At 34.1% G+C, this 16,230-nt stretch overlaps 1 protein-coding gene across 2 annotated transcripts in view; it reads left to right on the forward strand.

Moving 5' to 3' along the window:
* The window catches only part of LOC134274555 (uncharacterized), a 140,428-nt gene extending 132,226 nt beyond the window's left edge, over nt 1-8,202 (forward strand). The window contains exons 2-3 of one of the 2 annotated variants that reach the window (XM_062756827.1): nt 2,742-2,788; nt 6,182-8,202. In XM_062756827.1, the coding sequence (XP_062612811.1) occupies nt 6,194-7,861 (1,668 nt within the window). In that variant the 5' untranslated portion in view covers nt 2,742-2,788; nt 6,182-6,193 and the 3' untranslated portion in view covers nt 7,862-8,202. The remainder of the gene's footprint in view (nt 1-2,741; nt 2,789-6,181) is intronic. The other variant, XM_062756828.1, reaches the window with a different exon arrangement.
* The last annotated feature ends 8,028 nt before the right edge of the window (nt 8,203-16,230 follow it).

Genomic DNA, 16,230 nt, shown 5'->3' on the forward strand with positions numbered 1-16,230 from the left:
GATGGTCACGCCAAAGTCCGATGGTCTACGCCAGACCCCGATGGTTTGACACGCCAAACCCCGATGGTGCTGAAAACAATTTACGTTTATGACGTCATAATACTAATGCGGCAAACTACAATGCCGCACCATGCCAAAATTTTAAATAAGCAGTAATAATTATCATTCTGCAAAAACTAACCCTTATCTCTTGGATAGGTACTTACCTAACCCTAATCGCTCGAAAAGTGTGTAGGCCTATAACAACTATATAGATACCTAGATATCTTGGGTGGGTGCGATACTAACCCTATAATAACTCGACTAGTGTGAGAGGACTAACCCTAAGTCAATAAAACTAAAAGGATAAACCCTAATCAGTTGAGTGGTGTGCGAGGACTAATCCTAATATCTCTGAAACATGTAAGCAATACACAAAATAAATAAAAGCGTAAGCAAGGATAAATTCAGAAATTATGGCATTTGAATGCAGGAAAACAGCTTCAAGGATTGACGTCGAATTATTGTGACGTCATAAGCGTCGATTGTTTCTCCACACCATCGGACTTTGGCGTGTCAGACCATCGCACTTTAGCGTCGCGCGTCTCATAGGAAACGAGCCATCGGACTTTGGCGTGACCATCGGACTTTGGCGTCCGTACCGACAAAAAACCATCGGGGTTTGGCGCAGAGCATCGGGGTTTTGCGAGACCATCGGACTTTGGCGTCACCATCGGACCTTGGAGTCTTACATATATATTTATGATGAAGAAAGGTGCACCTAGCAAAATGGTTATTTTTTATGCCCCCGCCCCTTCCCTGGGTCGGGGAGGAGGGGGGGGGGGGTACAAAGTCTGAAAATAAATTAATGCTTTGAAATTTGCTCTTTGGTGTTAATCAACCATTTTATGATAAAATTTGCAAAATTTTGAAATATGTGGCCCCAGGATCAGTGGTTCCTTTGGGATGAGGTGTACAACTGGTTATAAAGTGGAAGTGCATTTTCTCTTAATGTTACTTTGATCTACCTCTGGGTATTAAGTAAATAGAGTAAGCATGTTAAGTCTAAATCATTATAAGCAATGGTACCTATTTCAAAATTGTGAATTGCGAATTCCATTGCCTCTGGTTTAAAGCGGCACAGTGAGTCAAAATCATATCGTAATTTTAAGATATCTGTAGCATACAGAGAAAGACTTATGAAATTATGAGTATTTAGCGAATGTATGACAATATAACCATAGGCACTTGGGGTATGGACCCCCCCCTTTTCCATTTTTTTTTCTTTTTAAATCTGGGTTCGAGTCACCTTTTTCCTATTTTTCTATTCTAATATGCACTATATGTTATCAAAAGTGCAACTCCTTTGTCTCTACAAGCTGTTTTTAAAAATGCCGTTTTTCACTGATACATATCTTTATATGTACCAGTGAAAAACGGCATTTTTAAAAACAGCTTGTAGAGACAAAGGAGTTGCACTTTTTGATAACATATAGTGCATATTAGAATAGAAAAATAGGAAAAAGGTGACTCGAACCCAGATTTAAAAAGAAAAAAAAATGGAAAAGGGGGGGGGGGTCCATACCCCAAGTGCCTATGAATATAACTGCAAGAATTGACTGCATAATATAAGTGCCGGAAAAATAAAGGTTGTATCTACCGTTTCGTTGTTTCGGTTATGTCAAGGTCATGCAACTCTTATTTTTAGCTCAAACTTGTAAACAACATTCAACTGGAGCATGCAAAGGTGAGAAATATGTTCTTAAAACTTTTTTAAAAAGATTAAATCAAATTTTTTGGTCTTCTTACATTCATTCGTGGATAACTGAGACCATGGTTTACTATGGAAACTTATTCAACACTTTTCTGCGCACGCGTACAATGGGGAGGAAGAAGTACCAAGGTATTTTGCAATATTTTCGTTCTGGGGCAGACAGATATTATATTTACTTTTATTTTTCCCCATAAAAATATTTTTAGGTTCTGAAATATGTAATTTCCTGAAACTGAATACTTTTAGGAATTGAACAAAATTTACAGAGTTCATGCAAAAATTCTACATTTGTCAATTTTTCCATTTGTGCGTCACAGTGCCGCTTTAAAACAAGAACCAAATTTAATTGTTTGAAAGTTATTGCACAATACTCAGGTGACCTATAAGGCCCATGGGCCTCTTGTTCGTTAAGTGTTTACAATATATAATATTAGCGACTTATAACAAATCGTAAATCATTGTTTTGATCCAATTTCATTAATGAAATTCTCATCTTGAATAATTTGTATTTAACAAGAGAACACACAAAGAACTTAAACATTCTTTAGTTAGAATATATATATAACATAGTCATATCTCAAGGCAGATTGAGTTTAAAAAGCAAGAATAAGGAAACTACCAACATGCAGACGTATTTTTTATCCCAGATCTAGTATTTCATTTCCCGTTCTCCGCCGCTACAATAATTATATCGTACCCTTTATTATTTCCCTATTGAAAGTCTCAGCATGTGTACTATTGAATTATTTTATTCATGAAAAAATTACATGTATTGCAAATTCAATATCAGAGTGCATGTGAACTATGATAAGAATTTCCCATGCTCAGCTTTTGGAATGATGATATATGGCTGTATTCTACTCACTTGATCACGTGATCAAACTTGGACCAGGAAGACGGAACATTTACAAGTCACGTGACTTCTTAGAATCGGCTAAATTTAGACAAGGTATCATTTCGATCGTTTCTACTATAAAAAGTTAGATGTTTGACATGTATGGATAAATCTTTTATTTTATTTTATCCCTGCTTTAGGTGAGTTATTTTCTTTCTATGTATTTGGCGACCGAGGGATTTCATTCCTAGCCTACCACAGTGTATGTTTTTTCTGAAATCGATTCAAGTTACATTTATAGCACCCTTCAGTTACAGGATAATGTTTGTTTTCTCTCCTAGTTACCTGGCTAAAATTGACTGTAAATCACTTTTCAAATGTAAATGTATAAAACCTATTGCATATTTGATCATGAACGCGGTATTTGTAACAATAAAGCGCGCATAGTTTTTGGTAATTAGATTAATAGTGTTAAGTTATGGGTCGCAGCAGCTAGTGCATTTCTATGAAGTAGGAACAGAGAAAAGTGCGGCCACCAGTCAGCCTATGTAAAACTAGAGGTACTGTGAGCAATGAGTTCACTAAACGATCCCCCCGCCTCCCAAATGAATGTTACGGGACTGCCCATGTTTGGGAAATCCAAAATATGTCAGATCAAAAAATAAAAAAGTGGGTGCACAATGGCAATATGTAATAAAGATTCTGTGAAAGTTTCATCAAATTTTATTCAGTGGTATGAGAAGAGGTGAAGATAAGAGATGGGTACTCCAAAGCGTAACAGACAGACGGACGGACATACCGATTGCTACATACCCTCCATCATTGTTTTAAAGCGTCATTGTAGAGAACCCATCATTATAGCGTCAGTGTACGGGACCCCTTGCTATACGTCATTGCATTGTAGACATATAGATGTTTGAATCGATCCGGATTTGATCACATTTATAGATGGAAATATTTTCTCTATCTATTGAGCCCAATGTTTTCAACCGAGCAAAGCGCTATGAATTTTAAATTCATAAATTTAATAACACCTAAACATGAAGTTATAAAGTTCTCTGCAATTCCCTAGCAATAGTTTGTTTAGTTTTGAAAAGCCAACCCCCCCCCCCTCTCTAAATGCGCCAATTTTCCCCCTTCGTTAAAATGATACCTAAATGCTTATGTGGGTCTTGTTAATCAGCTGTTCGTCATTTTGACCTTCACCCTGTACAATGTACAAGCGGTTATATCAAAAAACAATTTGTGTAGGGAATAGAAACTAATGAACACTTATGCATGCATTGCATTTATAGTTGGAATGTTAATTGTATTATTAAGTGTTTACAATATCCCGGAACGAAAGTTAGTCGCTCTACATATTCAACGTTTCGTTGATTGCCTTTAAACCATTTAGAGCATTAGACATATAATAGATCTTTTCCTATGAATTCTTTGCTAATGAAAACCAGATAATGATAACTGCAAACAAAATGATGTGAAAATAGAATAAAATGTAAAATATAATTGGTGTTTGGTGAAAACAAGCATTAAATACATGTACTTATTTTTGCACTTATATAATTATGTGTCATTAATTAATCACAAAAACAAAAGTATATTATTAATAATAACTACGAGGGCCGTTCAAAAATTACGCGGACTGTGCTATTATTTACTTTTACGGACGTCATATAGTTATGAAACTTCACAGAAATAATAAAATGTAAAATGGAGATACGGAGCACGACAAAAAAATTGGAATCCAAAATTTAACTCATTAATTTTCTATAATTGACAAACAATTTCCTCAATGTATTTTTAAATGTTCTGTTATTATATATTTATTTCTGACGTGATATTTGAAGTACTAACAGAAATATAGTGATTTTTCTCTTATATTCCCGTGAAAACGACTGTAATCGAGATATGATCCAAAATATGCATAATATAACATGTAGTAAACTAGGGTATTCGTGACATTCGTCCATAAATAGCAAATTAAAATTTTAGACCGTTATACCTCTGTAAAACGGTCTTACGGGAGGAAGGGAAGAAGATTATCGACGAAAAACTTTATCCGGACTGTAAAGAACGTGATTGAGAGTCACCAATACCACACTATATCTCATAAATACCTGCAGTTTTTGGTTTTAAAACAAACATATTTTTTTAACAACTTAGTATATGTTCTGAAAAATCACTTAAAATTGATACTAATTTACAACAATTATTTTGAAGACCATATTAAAGATTCTTTTTTATTATGTGTGACATTTTGCTCGATTATGTCGTCAAATATTTTTTTCTGTGCAACAAGTCCGCGTAATTTTTGAACGGCCCTCGTAGAAAGTTATTTGAAGTTAGAAGACGGTTTGTTTGGGTATTAATCCCCCCCCCTTACAACCCCCAGCAAAGTATAGGAGTTAATACAATTAATGTTGAAATTTATTGTAATAGTAACCCATATCCAGTTGAAAACCTCCCCATTCCGCCATTTCGACGTCTTTAAGGCCCATAGGAAGCAATCATGAATTCAGTTGGGGGGGGGGGGGGGGGCATAGCAAAGCATTTTCCGTTTGGGGCACCATTAACTAATAAAAATTCCCTGGCAAGCAAAAAAAAAAAAGTTACCAGACATTTTTATTGAGAGAGCACAAGCAAATAGTATAGCTCTTTTATTTTTCTGTAGTATCCTATATATCGGCAAAATTATTGAGGAATGCCCCCCCCCCACCCGACCAGTTCCTAAGACCGTGTCTCTTAAGTTTCTGTCTCTGTTGCTTTAAAATTAAAGTTATGTTAACCATTACTTAATATCCACAATCAGAAATTTGCAAATCTTGATTTTAATTTTATTTCAAATAAAGTATTATCCATAAGCTTTTATGATTCATTTATATTACTCAGCTCATAATTTAATTTTGACATACACATCTATAATATAAATGCGTTATGCACGCATAAAATAACGATGCAACCCTTATTTTGAACCATGAAGAATGTCTCACTGCATGGGAATAATACTGAACATTGTCAAATATACAAGCGTATCTTATATGTGTACAAGTATGCGACAGGGGCTATATATTTTTTCAAGTATCGCTCTTCCTCTCTGATCCATTCACTAATATCGCCTTGTATTTTTATCTACTTCCTTCAATATTTATAAATGAACATTAACTGCAGTAAAAACCGTCGAGAAGGAAACTTTTTTCATTTCATTTACACATTGATTTATAAATTTACATGTTAAAAGTTTTAAGGTTCGCTACACCAGCTAAATAAGGCTTCCAGCCCCTGTTGGAAGATTTGTTCAGACCCTCGTTACATACAAAATACACACTCAGTAACTAATTAGTGATCTAAACGGAGCTAGGTAACGAAGAAAGAATATGTTCTGATGAATAATGGAATAGAACGAAACATATGCTAGGACTGTTTTACAGATCAAAACCACGTTTTAAGCCGTTTTATTTTTTCTTCATAAAAAAAGTATAGAGAAAGTTTTATTTTCCATCAAAACCTAACTCAAGGAACTAAATCATTTAAATTCTAGATTATTCACAAATGTATCAATTGACTAATTAATACACTTTCTTCTTTTCTTCTAGGTGACTTTCAAAATGTCATTATCGAAGCAAGTGGCTATTCAAACGGTGTGTGATTTCTGTGAATCGGAAGTTAACGTCAAATGGTTCTGCCGCGATTGCGTCAATAATATGTGTGTACAGTGTAAGCGTACCCACACAAAAATCCCGCTTTGCAAAAGTCACGTGATTTTGCCGATCAATGAGAGTCTCATCGCTCCTAAAAAGCAAGCTACTGTTCACTCCCATTGCACGGAGCATGCGCAAGCCTGCCAATTTCAGTGTCGCACCTGCAACAAAGAGATATGTGTTTTATGTCTAACCACGACTCACAAATCCCATGATTTCCTGGCACTTAATGACCACAATAAAATCGTCAGAGAAAATCTCTACCTTCTGTTGAACTCGAAATCTAAAGAAGCCCATGCCATTTCTGACACGCTACAAACTCTGACGTCACACGAAAAAACGTATGATGATTGGGTAAACCAGAAACTAAAGGAAGTTGATGAAGTTTTCGAAAGTTTATCAACGGAACTAGAGAGACTTCACAAGGAGATTCACGATAAAGTTGAACAGAAGAGAAGTAACGATATCGTTTCCATGGATAAACAGCACAAAAAGGCTTACGATTTCAAAGACCGTCTGCAGTATCAGGTACAGGTTCTAGGCCACGAGTTAGATCAGTGCGGTGACCATGACCTCTCAGATCTGAAAATCAAAATCGAAACGGAGTGCAACAACCTCCGGGAAGACCTTACCCTAGACCTCCCAAAACTTCCGATGCTGAGGTTATTGCGGGAAGGAGATGAACATAGGGGCATTCTGATCAAAGTCCTCTCAAAAATCATGAAAACTGACCTTTTCAATCTGCAGACGACAAGTTCCTTTGAAGTCGATAGCGACAATCCTGTTTTTAGAGATGACATCCACGTGGACTTGTCGATCTCGATACCCGGATGTAAATATATTTGGTCGGTGGCCGGATATGACGATGGCCGGATGTGGGTAGGTTCGGAGGATAAAATGCTTCGTCTGTTGGACAGTTTTGGAAACATAAGCCGGTGTCTGAAGATGTCGCAGAGCGCCGTTCACCTAGCCGTACTGACGACTGGTGACGTCCTGTGTAGCAACGGGTACGGGATAGACAGGTCAGCGGTCATCCAAAAGGTGTCCTTGAACTTTAACATCACTACCTTTTCCCGCCTTTCTCCTACTGTTGAGGTGGGGCCTCTAGCTTCTACCAAACGTGGAAATGTTCTCGTCGGCATTCGGAACTCCATCGGAAGAGGCGAGGTGTTACACCTGTCTACGAGTGGAAAGACTATAAACAAAGTGGCTCAGATCACGCGAGACATTGAGCGGATAACAACAGACGAGGATGAGAGAGTCTACATTAAAGACACTGCCTGTATCTGGATAATGAGTCTGAAGGGGGAATTCCTAAATCAGATAGAACTGAAACATGACTTAAAGGGAATTCGGGGGATAGTCTGTGACCGGTTTGGCAACCTTGTTTGCTTTCGCCCGGGGGATATAAATAACATACGGGTTATAAATACTGAAGGGGTGTTGATTAAGCAGTTCCGCCTCAGTTTGAAGTCTGGAAGTGAGCGAGATATAGACATAGGTTGTATTGATATAAACGATTGTATATGGATTAAAGAAGAGGAATCTTTACAGGTGCTGAAGTACCTGGTTTAGGGCCTTCTGTGACTTAAGGCTCATTGATCCCCTGATAGGGGAGACAACTAGCAGGATTAATGACTCATTATTCACACACACATTATCGAGTTAAATGGCTATTTCTGTCAAATTTGCACACTAAGGAATGCTGAAAAATTGGCATTTTATTATGTATATTTCTTAAAGAAATACATTATATATCATAAAAGTAAAATTTTATAACAGTGAACAGCAAGGCGATGAACCTTAAGAATCTTCCTCTGTGATCTTCTAGCGAGTTTTTCTGAAAACAAAACCAGAGAAGCAGTTAATGGGGTGAATGAAACTAAAGATCGTTTACTCCTTTGGTGGTGGGGTTTTTTTTGTTGAGGGCGGAGACTTTTTGTTGGGGACAGGAGTACGCAAATAGTACTCTGTAATTTGAACTAAATTTGTTGCGGGGGGGGTATTTTTGTTGCGGGCGGGGGTATTTTTGTTTGGGGTTTGGGTATTTTTGAGGGGGCTTTTGATGCTGTAATTTGAACAAAATTTAATTGAGAAAGTGCCTCTATAAAAAATCTTGTATCTGCAGTTTCAACAGTTTATAATTTGGTTCCCAGTAATTTGACTGGTTTGCATCAGATCATAAACATGTGTATGTATTTTTGTTGGAGTGGGGGTATTTTTGGGGTATTTTGGTTGTTTTTAGTATAAAGAGCATGCAAGGATCTAGAAGGGGTGTCGGGGGAATTCAAATCCCCCAAAGCTATCATTTCTTAATTCTTACTCAAACCACAAAAAATGACTTCCGCGAAAATATTTGATTTGACGATGTCACAAAAAAACATTTAGGTTTGATGTTCAAAAGAAGTCGATATCACAAGAAAACACAGGTGTTCACAAGAAAACATTTACATGTTTTCCACGAAAACATTTATTTAGATCACAAGAAAACATATTTGACGATATCACACGAAAACAACATTTTATGTACAGGTAAAAAAATTCTTTGTGACAACATTTTATCTTTAAGCAACTTTTCTGAATAAACAGCATCCAGATAAGACAAGTCAAGTAAGAGTCACTGTTAGTCAAAATAAACATATCAAACCGTCTTATCTAGGGTGGTGCGAAGTCGAAAGTATGCGTTTCGTCCTTTATATGTATCATCAAGTGTTCATGCTGGATTTCACTACGTGGGGATTTGACTAACGTGTGGTTCATGTATGAACTATTATTGCGCCTTTTGTGAGTGCCATCAGACTGTATATTGTATCGCCTGCGGATCCAAAGTACACTTTACATATATATATATATATAATGCCCTTCCAAGATTTAAAATTTAAATGTTTTAATAAAAAATTTTCATATAAATTTCTTACAAATTTCGAGTAAATATTTTTAAAAAAAAAAAACGTGCGCATGTTTTCAAAAGTTTAATTTTTTTTTTTACCGTAAATGTCAATATTTCCGCATTTTGTTTACTATGCATATCCAACGAAGTCGTATTTGAGGACTCGGGGGGAAAAAATGATTTCTTGTCGCATATTTAGCGCTTAAATTCTCACGTTTCTTTATTCAAAACAAAAATTACATTTTTTAAAAACGTGGCAAAGATAAACGGTCTGTGATACGGAAAGTCATTAGGGTATTTCCTATAACTCGACATTTCCTGGGATGAAGCAATATTTTCTTTCTTGGAATCAAGAATTTTATCTTTAGTTTGAAAAATGAAAAAGCCCATGCAATAAATGTCATGATTGATTACATTTCTTACCAGAATCTTTTTATAAAGATGTATACCCTCAGCATGCTTTCATAAGTGCATTCGATTTTAACATATAATTGTGTTTTAGCACAATGTCTACAAAGAATCTTCTAACTGCAGTTTCATTACAAAATGATTTTATTACACATATATATTGTTGCATATACAAATACATGTAACATTTTTATAGTTTTAATAAAACATACGTGTTTTATTATAACATACGTGTTTTATTATAATATATAGTTTTTTTTTTAAATATAGATACGTCATAGTTTGTTTACGCCATAAATGTGAGGAAAACACTGTAAACATGGATTCTAATGCAATTGTTTTGTAAAACACATTTTGATTGGCTAGTGTACCGATGTTTGAAGCAGTAAAACGTGCAAATGTGTTTCAATAAATAGATCTACATTAATTATATAACCCCCTAAATTATGATCTGAATACACATTTAATCCGTTGTAAAATAGCATATATATGATGACGTCATTGGAGTAGGGACCAACCTTAATCGTTTTTTTTTTCTTTTTTAAGCAATATTGATGGTAGAATTTAATCATGAAATTTAGTACATTTCGTTGAAAAATTAATTTAAGCATAAACGCTTACAGAGCTGTAATGGTTTCCTTTTTATTTAGTTCTTTACACAGAGTGTTCAAATATTATGCTAGATTTTATAGGAACATGGGTTAATGATAAATCTGTATAATGGACGAGAAAATCCCTTGACTTTGCGATCGTTTGAAGGAACAGAGTATACTCAAACAGAACATTTCAATGACGTCATGATCTGAATTCTCAAGATGTTCAATTTCGAAATCTTATTTCTGTATTTTAAACTTAGCTCTGGATAAGAGAGATAACTCCACATAAGAGAGAAAAGTCTGCATAATAAAAAGAATGACTCTACATAAGAGAAATAACTCTACTTAACAGAGATAATTCTACACACAAGAGATATAACTCTACATGATAAAAAGAATTTACACTACATAGAGAGATAACTATATCAGATAATGCAACACAATAGAGATGCCTTAATGTAAGAATGAAAACTCTACAAAATAGAACTAACTATAAAATAAAAGAGAACTCAAAATACGACGTATACCATCGCCCGCGTGTCGCAGTGGTAGGTCAAGTATGAAATTAGAGTTGCAGAGTTAGGAGTTGAGCCAATGAATAGCAAAACAGTCCCACCGTGGGACGTGGAGACAGATCTTTTAGACGAGACTGTAAGAACCGAGGTCCTGTGTCACAGTAGGTGCTGGCAAGAAAAAGATTACTCCATGCTCAAATGGCCCTGAGTGCCGTGTATAGGACAAAATTTGCATCTCTCTCCCGGCAAGTGGTGGCGTTTTCATATGAGTGAAACATTCTCGAGAGGGACGTTAAACAACAAGCAAACAAATGAATAAATGACAAATAACCGGAGATTGCAGATATAGCTCAACATATGAGAGATTATTTTTGCATACGAGAGATAACTCTACATAAGAGGGATAACTTGTGACCTTGACTGAGAGGTAACAAAAAATCACGAACTTTATCTTCGCTGTAACTTTTGAATACAAAACCACAAATCAATTCAGATCAAAATTAAATAATTCTACACAACAGAGATGTCTTTACTCACGAGGAAAAAATCTATGTAAGAGAATTCTAATTAAAACTGTCATCATCATCATCATCATCTTCCTTTATACCCTGTGGTTTGTAGGGCAGCAACAAACTTCCTCTGTACTGTACACAAGAGAAATAACTCGATATGATAGAGAAAACTATTTAACAGTACTGTCAGCAATTAAGCTCACTTTAATGACATCAAGCCTCAATAATGTCCATGTGTTGCTATATATTGTTTTACAATAATTTGCATGGAAAGAGGAATTTAACTCGTCCATTAATTAAAATGTTATCCAAGATCAATGACCTTGAGACCTTACTGTGACTTATATGGTAAACATATAATGGAAATGTCCATGTTTTGCTATGGGAAACCTAAAATACGCGTCGAATAAAAAAGTAAAATAGGAGGTCACAATGGAAATATGTAATAAAGATTCTGTGAAAGTTTTATTGAATTTCACTCAGTAGTATAAGAGGAGTTGCGGATAATCTTGAGATAAAGCGTAACTGTATGAACTGAGGTCCTGTGTCACAGTCACAGAAGAAAAAGATAACTCCATGCTCAAATGGTCCTGAGTGCCGTGTATAGGACAAAATTTGCATCTATCTCCCGGCAAGTGGTGGGGTTTCCATATGAATTAAAAATTTTAAAGAGGTATGCTATACATCAAATAAACAAACTAAACATTAAAGTGGCGTTTCCATATGAGTGAAATAATTCTTGAGAGGGTTTAATTAAATAATATTCAAATATTTTCTCCTTTATTTCTAACGAAACCCCATTGCGTTCGTCACTGCATAAACTTACTACAGTAGGCATGTCGCCTGTACATATTTCTTAATCAGTGGCTGTTCCATCATTGAAACGTACAAAGACGAATTATCGATTATTATTAATTAATCTTTTAAAATGTAATTGATTATTTAAAAGATATAAATATAAACAATAAAGTATCTTTTTCTTTGTTATTACTGCATAGCAAAGCTATACCCCAGAAAAGTTTTTACATAACCCGCTTACGCGGGTTAAAATTTTCAACAATTTTTGCCACCAATTTTAATTTCCAAAGAAAATTTATTGTTTAAATAACTAGCAAACAAATAAATAAATGACATATAACCCGACATTATATAGATCATATAACTCTACATATGAGAGATTATTTTTGCATACGAGAGATAACGCTACATAAGAGGGATAACTCTACACACGAGAGGTGCTCAAAAAGTTCACGAACTGTCTCTATATTTACAAAACCACAATTCAGATCAAAATGAAATAATTCTACACAACAGAGATGTCTTTATACTCACGAGGAAAAAATCTATGTAAGAGAATTCTAGTTAAGACTGTCATCATCATCTTCCTTTACACCCTGTGTTGTGTAGGGCAGCAACAAACTTCCTCTGTACTGTACACAAGAGAAATAACTCGACATGATAGAGAAGATAACTCTACACAGGAGAGATTACTCAAGACTGTTACCTAGTTTGATTAATAAATGCATTGTCAAAGAGAAGTAACTCTGGAAAATTCAAAATATATGTCAGATCAAAAAGTAAAATTAGAGGTGAACAATGGCAATATGTAATAAAGATTCTGTGAAAATTTCATTAAATTGTCCGTCCGTCTGGCTGTCGGGGAACGCATCCCTTATCCACAACTCCTCTCGCACCATTGAATGAAATTTGATGAAACTTTCATAGAATCTTTATTACATATTGCCATTGTACAACTCCTTTTTCATTTGCTGACACATATGTTGGATTTCCCACAACAAAACATGGACACTGCCATTTTATTCATATAGAAGCAGGGGGGGGGGGTGTCATTTAGTGAGCTCATTGCTCACAGTACCTCTAGTTTAATGTACGTAGCTACATGTAGTTATAAAGTAGAAACATAGACCTAAAGCTGTCTATGGTAGAAATAATATTTTAAAAACATGAATTTTCTTCCACATAATTTATCAGTGCAAACGGAATTTCTTGGAAATGTATAGAGGGAAATATATCTAATAAGTGACGGGAGAAAAGAACGGTTGATTAAAAATTTTTTATTTAAAAAATAATTTTAAAAAAGGAAGGATAAAATGCTAAAATAGAAAAATCCAGAATAATGTATTTAATTTCCTAACGTCCTTGCGATCAAGGATGGACGAAAAAGAAGGCATGCAGAGCATGCAATGAAAAAATTACAAAATTGATGACGAACACAAAATATATAAAAATACAGTCAAAACTCGTTATCACGAACATAATTAATGGGACACAGAAAAAAAATCTGTAACGTGATAATTCGAGATATATATATTTTTTTTATTTATACAAAATTTTATTCACAAAGTGAACTGGATTAGGCAACAGGCAAAACCTATTTTAGCCCTGTCCCTAAATTATCATCAAATAAATAAATAAACCAAAAATATAAAATTTATGAATGAAACTGGAAAGAAATACATTATGTGAAACAAATAAATGAATAAATAAATACAAAAATTAAAATAAATAAATAAATAAATAAATAAATAAATAAATAAATAAATAAATAAATATTTATCATTCATCACGCATTCTCAATTTATAGTGCCAAATCGACTTTGGGAAAAGTCAAAAAATTTTGTGAACTGAAACTAACACTTTTTTATGTCATTTGAAACATGAAGATGTATAGTTATTAAAAATCACAATTTGATTTACATACTTCATGCTGTGTTTTGTTGACCTCCTTCGAAATGAATGCGGTTGGAGGGCTAATTTTACACCAAGTTATTTACGTGATGTTGAAAAGCCATATGTGGAAACGAAAGAATTTTTTTGAAAAATACAAAATTAAGATAATACACATCAAATTTTGTTAACAATAAACGTGTATGAAACTGTTTAAGCACATTTGTAAAAGGGTGTGAAATCTTTGATTCAATTATTAGTAAAAACACAGGCATAATTTTCATTTAAATGAAATTATTTTCGTTTTATTTTAAAAAAAGTTTTTATCAAATCTGACGATAAGCTAAATAATGACAATATTCCCTAAAATGCTTTATTATTTGATTCTTTATTAATCTGTTCAGAGAAACGCACATTTTTTAAAATATCAGAAGGTAAAATATTTCGCCATTACTTGATTACGAAGTGTTTGTTAAATATCACGTAAATATTGCACATAGATATCATACAAAAATAAAAGTATATTCGGGGAAAAATGAATATCTTTTTTCAAATTATTGAATTTTATGAATTTTCTTATCTGTGTTCTTGACAATGGGTTGCATTGAAAATTAAAGTTATGACTTATCTATACAGGATTCATTTAATTTATGACACCCCCCCCCCCCCCCTTCCACAATTTATCTGTTGATTATTTCAAATGCTTAATTGCTTGTGAAAACTTTATCGTCAAATCTCAAAAACAAAACAAAGTTACCCCCACCACCCTTAAAAGGGTTTGTTAATAATTACAGTTGCATATTATATGTGTGCTCAATTGAGCAATATACGTACATTCTACATTAACATAACGTAAATTGAATTTTCAGTACCATTAAAGTATAGACGCATACGTTCTAAGTTCTGTGTCTAAGCAACAATTTAAATTGGAAAAATTAGGTGCACAATTAAATACACGTATTTCTTGCAAATCAACAAAAATGGAAATGGATTCAATTTCGACCAGTTTCTTGACACCCAACACCCATGGCCACAACCGTCTTTTTTCTTTAACCCCATGTGGAAGACCCCCCCCCCCCCCAACATGCAGCGCAGCGTCTATTTTCTGGAATTATATTTCCTACGAAAAATGATAATTTCTTCTTCAAAATGTCTAGTTTGGTATACAATTTAGGTTTATATAACCATTATTTATATTGACGATACACTATCAGTTCTTGAACAAACAAACAGCAAAATACAAACTTTAAGAAAGTTTTGTTTCAGATTTACGTTCCGAATGATAACGTGCATTACACTTAAAACTATGCAATATTAAACAATTGCTCAAAATGAAAATATTCGATCATTAAACCACAATTCTACTTGTAAATAATATTATGTCAATTCAATTTTCAAATCACACAGATGCACAAGATATTGTGTAAAATATGTTCACCCTTGCATGTGCACTTCCATTTGCATTTCTGCACTTATGTTACAGACAAAAAATGTCATTTTAAGAAACAGTGTATTTCTTCATGTTTTTTGTTTTTAAATCATTAAGATTTACTCGCAAATCTGTTCAAACAGCTAATTTGACCCATAGGAAACAGTGTAGTTCTCTTACTTAATTTGTGAATAAATACTAACACGTAAATATCGATGCAGTTTTTAACCATTGGACTCATAAGAAAAGGGGGGCTAATTTTCATAAATGCAGATAAACAGTGTCTTTTTTACCATTCCATTGGAATAGAAGAGGTGTTCATGATGTTAGAAAGTTACAACTTAATCCTATTGAGTCAGTTCAGCAATCCTTCAAGTCCTTTTGAATTTCCAAATAGAAAAGTAATAATTTCGCGGTGACATCAAAATTTGAGAAATATATTAAAATTTTTAAAAATTTGTGATACGCATATGTGTGAAGGGTGTGATAATCAGAAAATATAACTCAAATATAGAACAATCTTACTTAGAAAAAGATATGTAAGTGATTTAAAACTTCTTTTTGGTTTAAAATAAAAACTACACGATGATCGGCGACAGTAACGTAAATATCGCTGCTATAAAATGCGATTTTCGCCTAAGACAATCATTCAAGTTACAACAAACAAATGTTGTTAATTAATCAACAACCAACAATGGTTCATATGCCTGGCAGAAAATAAAATTTATTAGAAATATTATACTACTTAAAACACGGTACATTATTTAAAGACTATAATTTGAGAATCAGTGTCATATGCAAGACAGTTATAAATGAATTATATATAGAAAATGATGATCTTGTATCTATAAATCATGTGTATTACATGTAAATGTACACTTTCAGGTGTACACCAGGAGGCCCGGG

The sequence above is a fragment of the Saccostrea cucullata genome, unplaced genomic scaffold (genome assembly GCF_032062105.1).
Source record: "Saccostrea cucullata isolate Sc308-1 unplaced genomic scaffold, CSIRO_AGI_Scuc_v1 ctg2876, whole genome shotgun sequence".
Taxonomy (NCBI): Eukaryota; Metazoa; Mollusca; class Bivalvia; order Ostreida; family Ostreidae; genus Saccostrea; species Saccostrea cuccullata.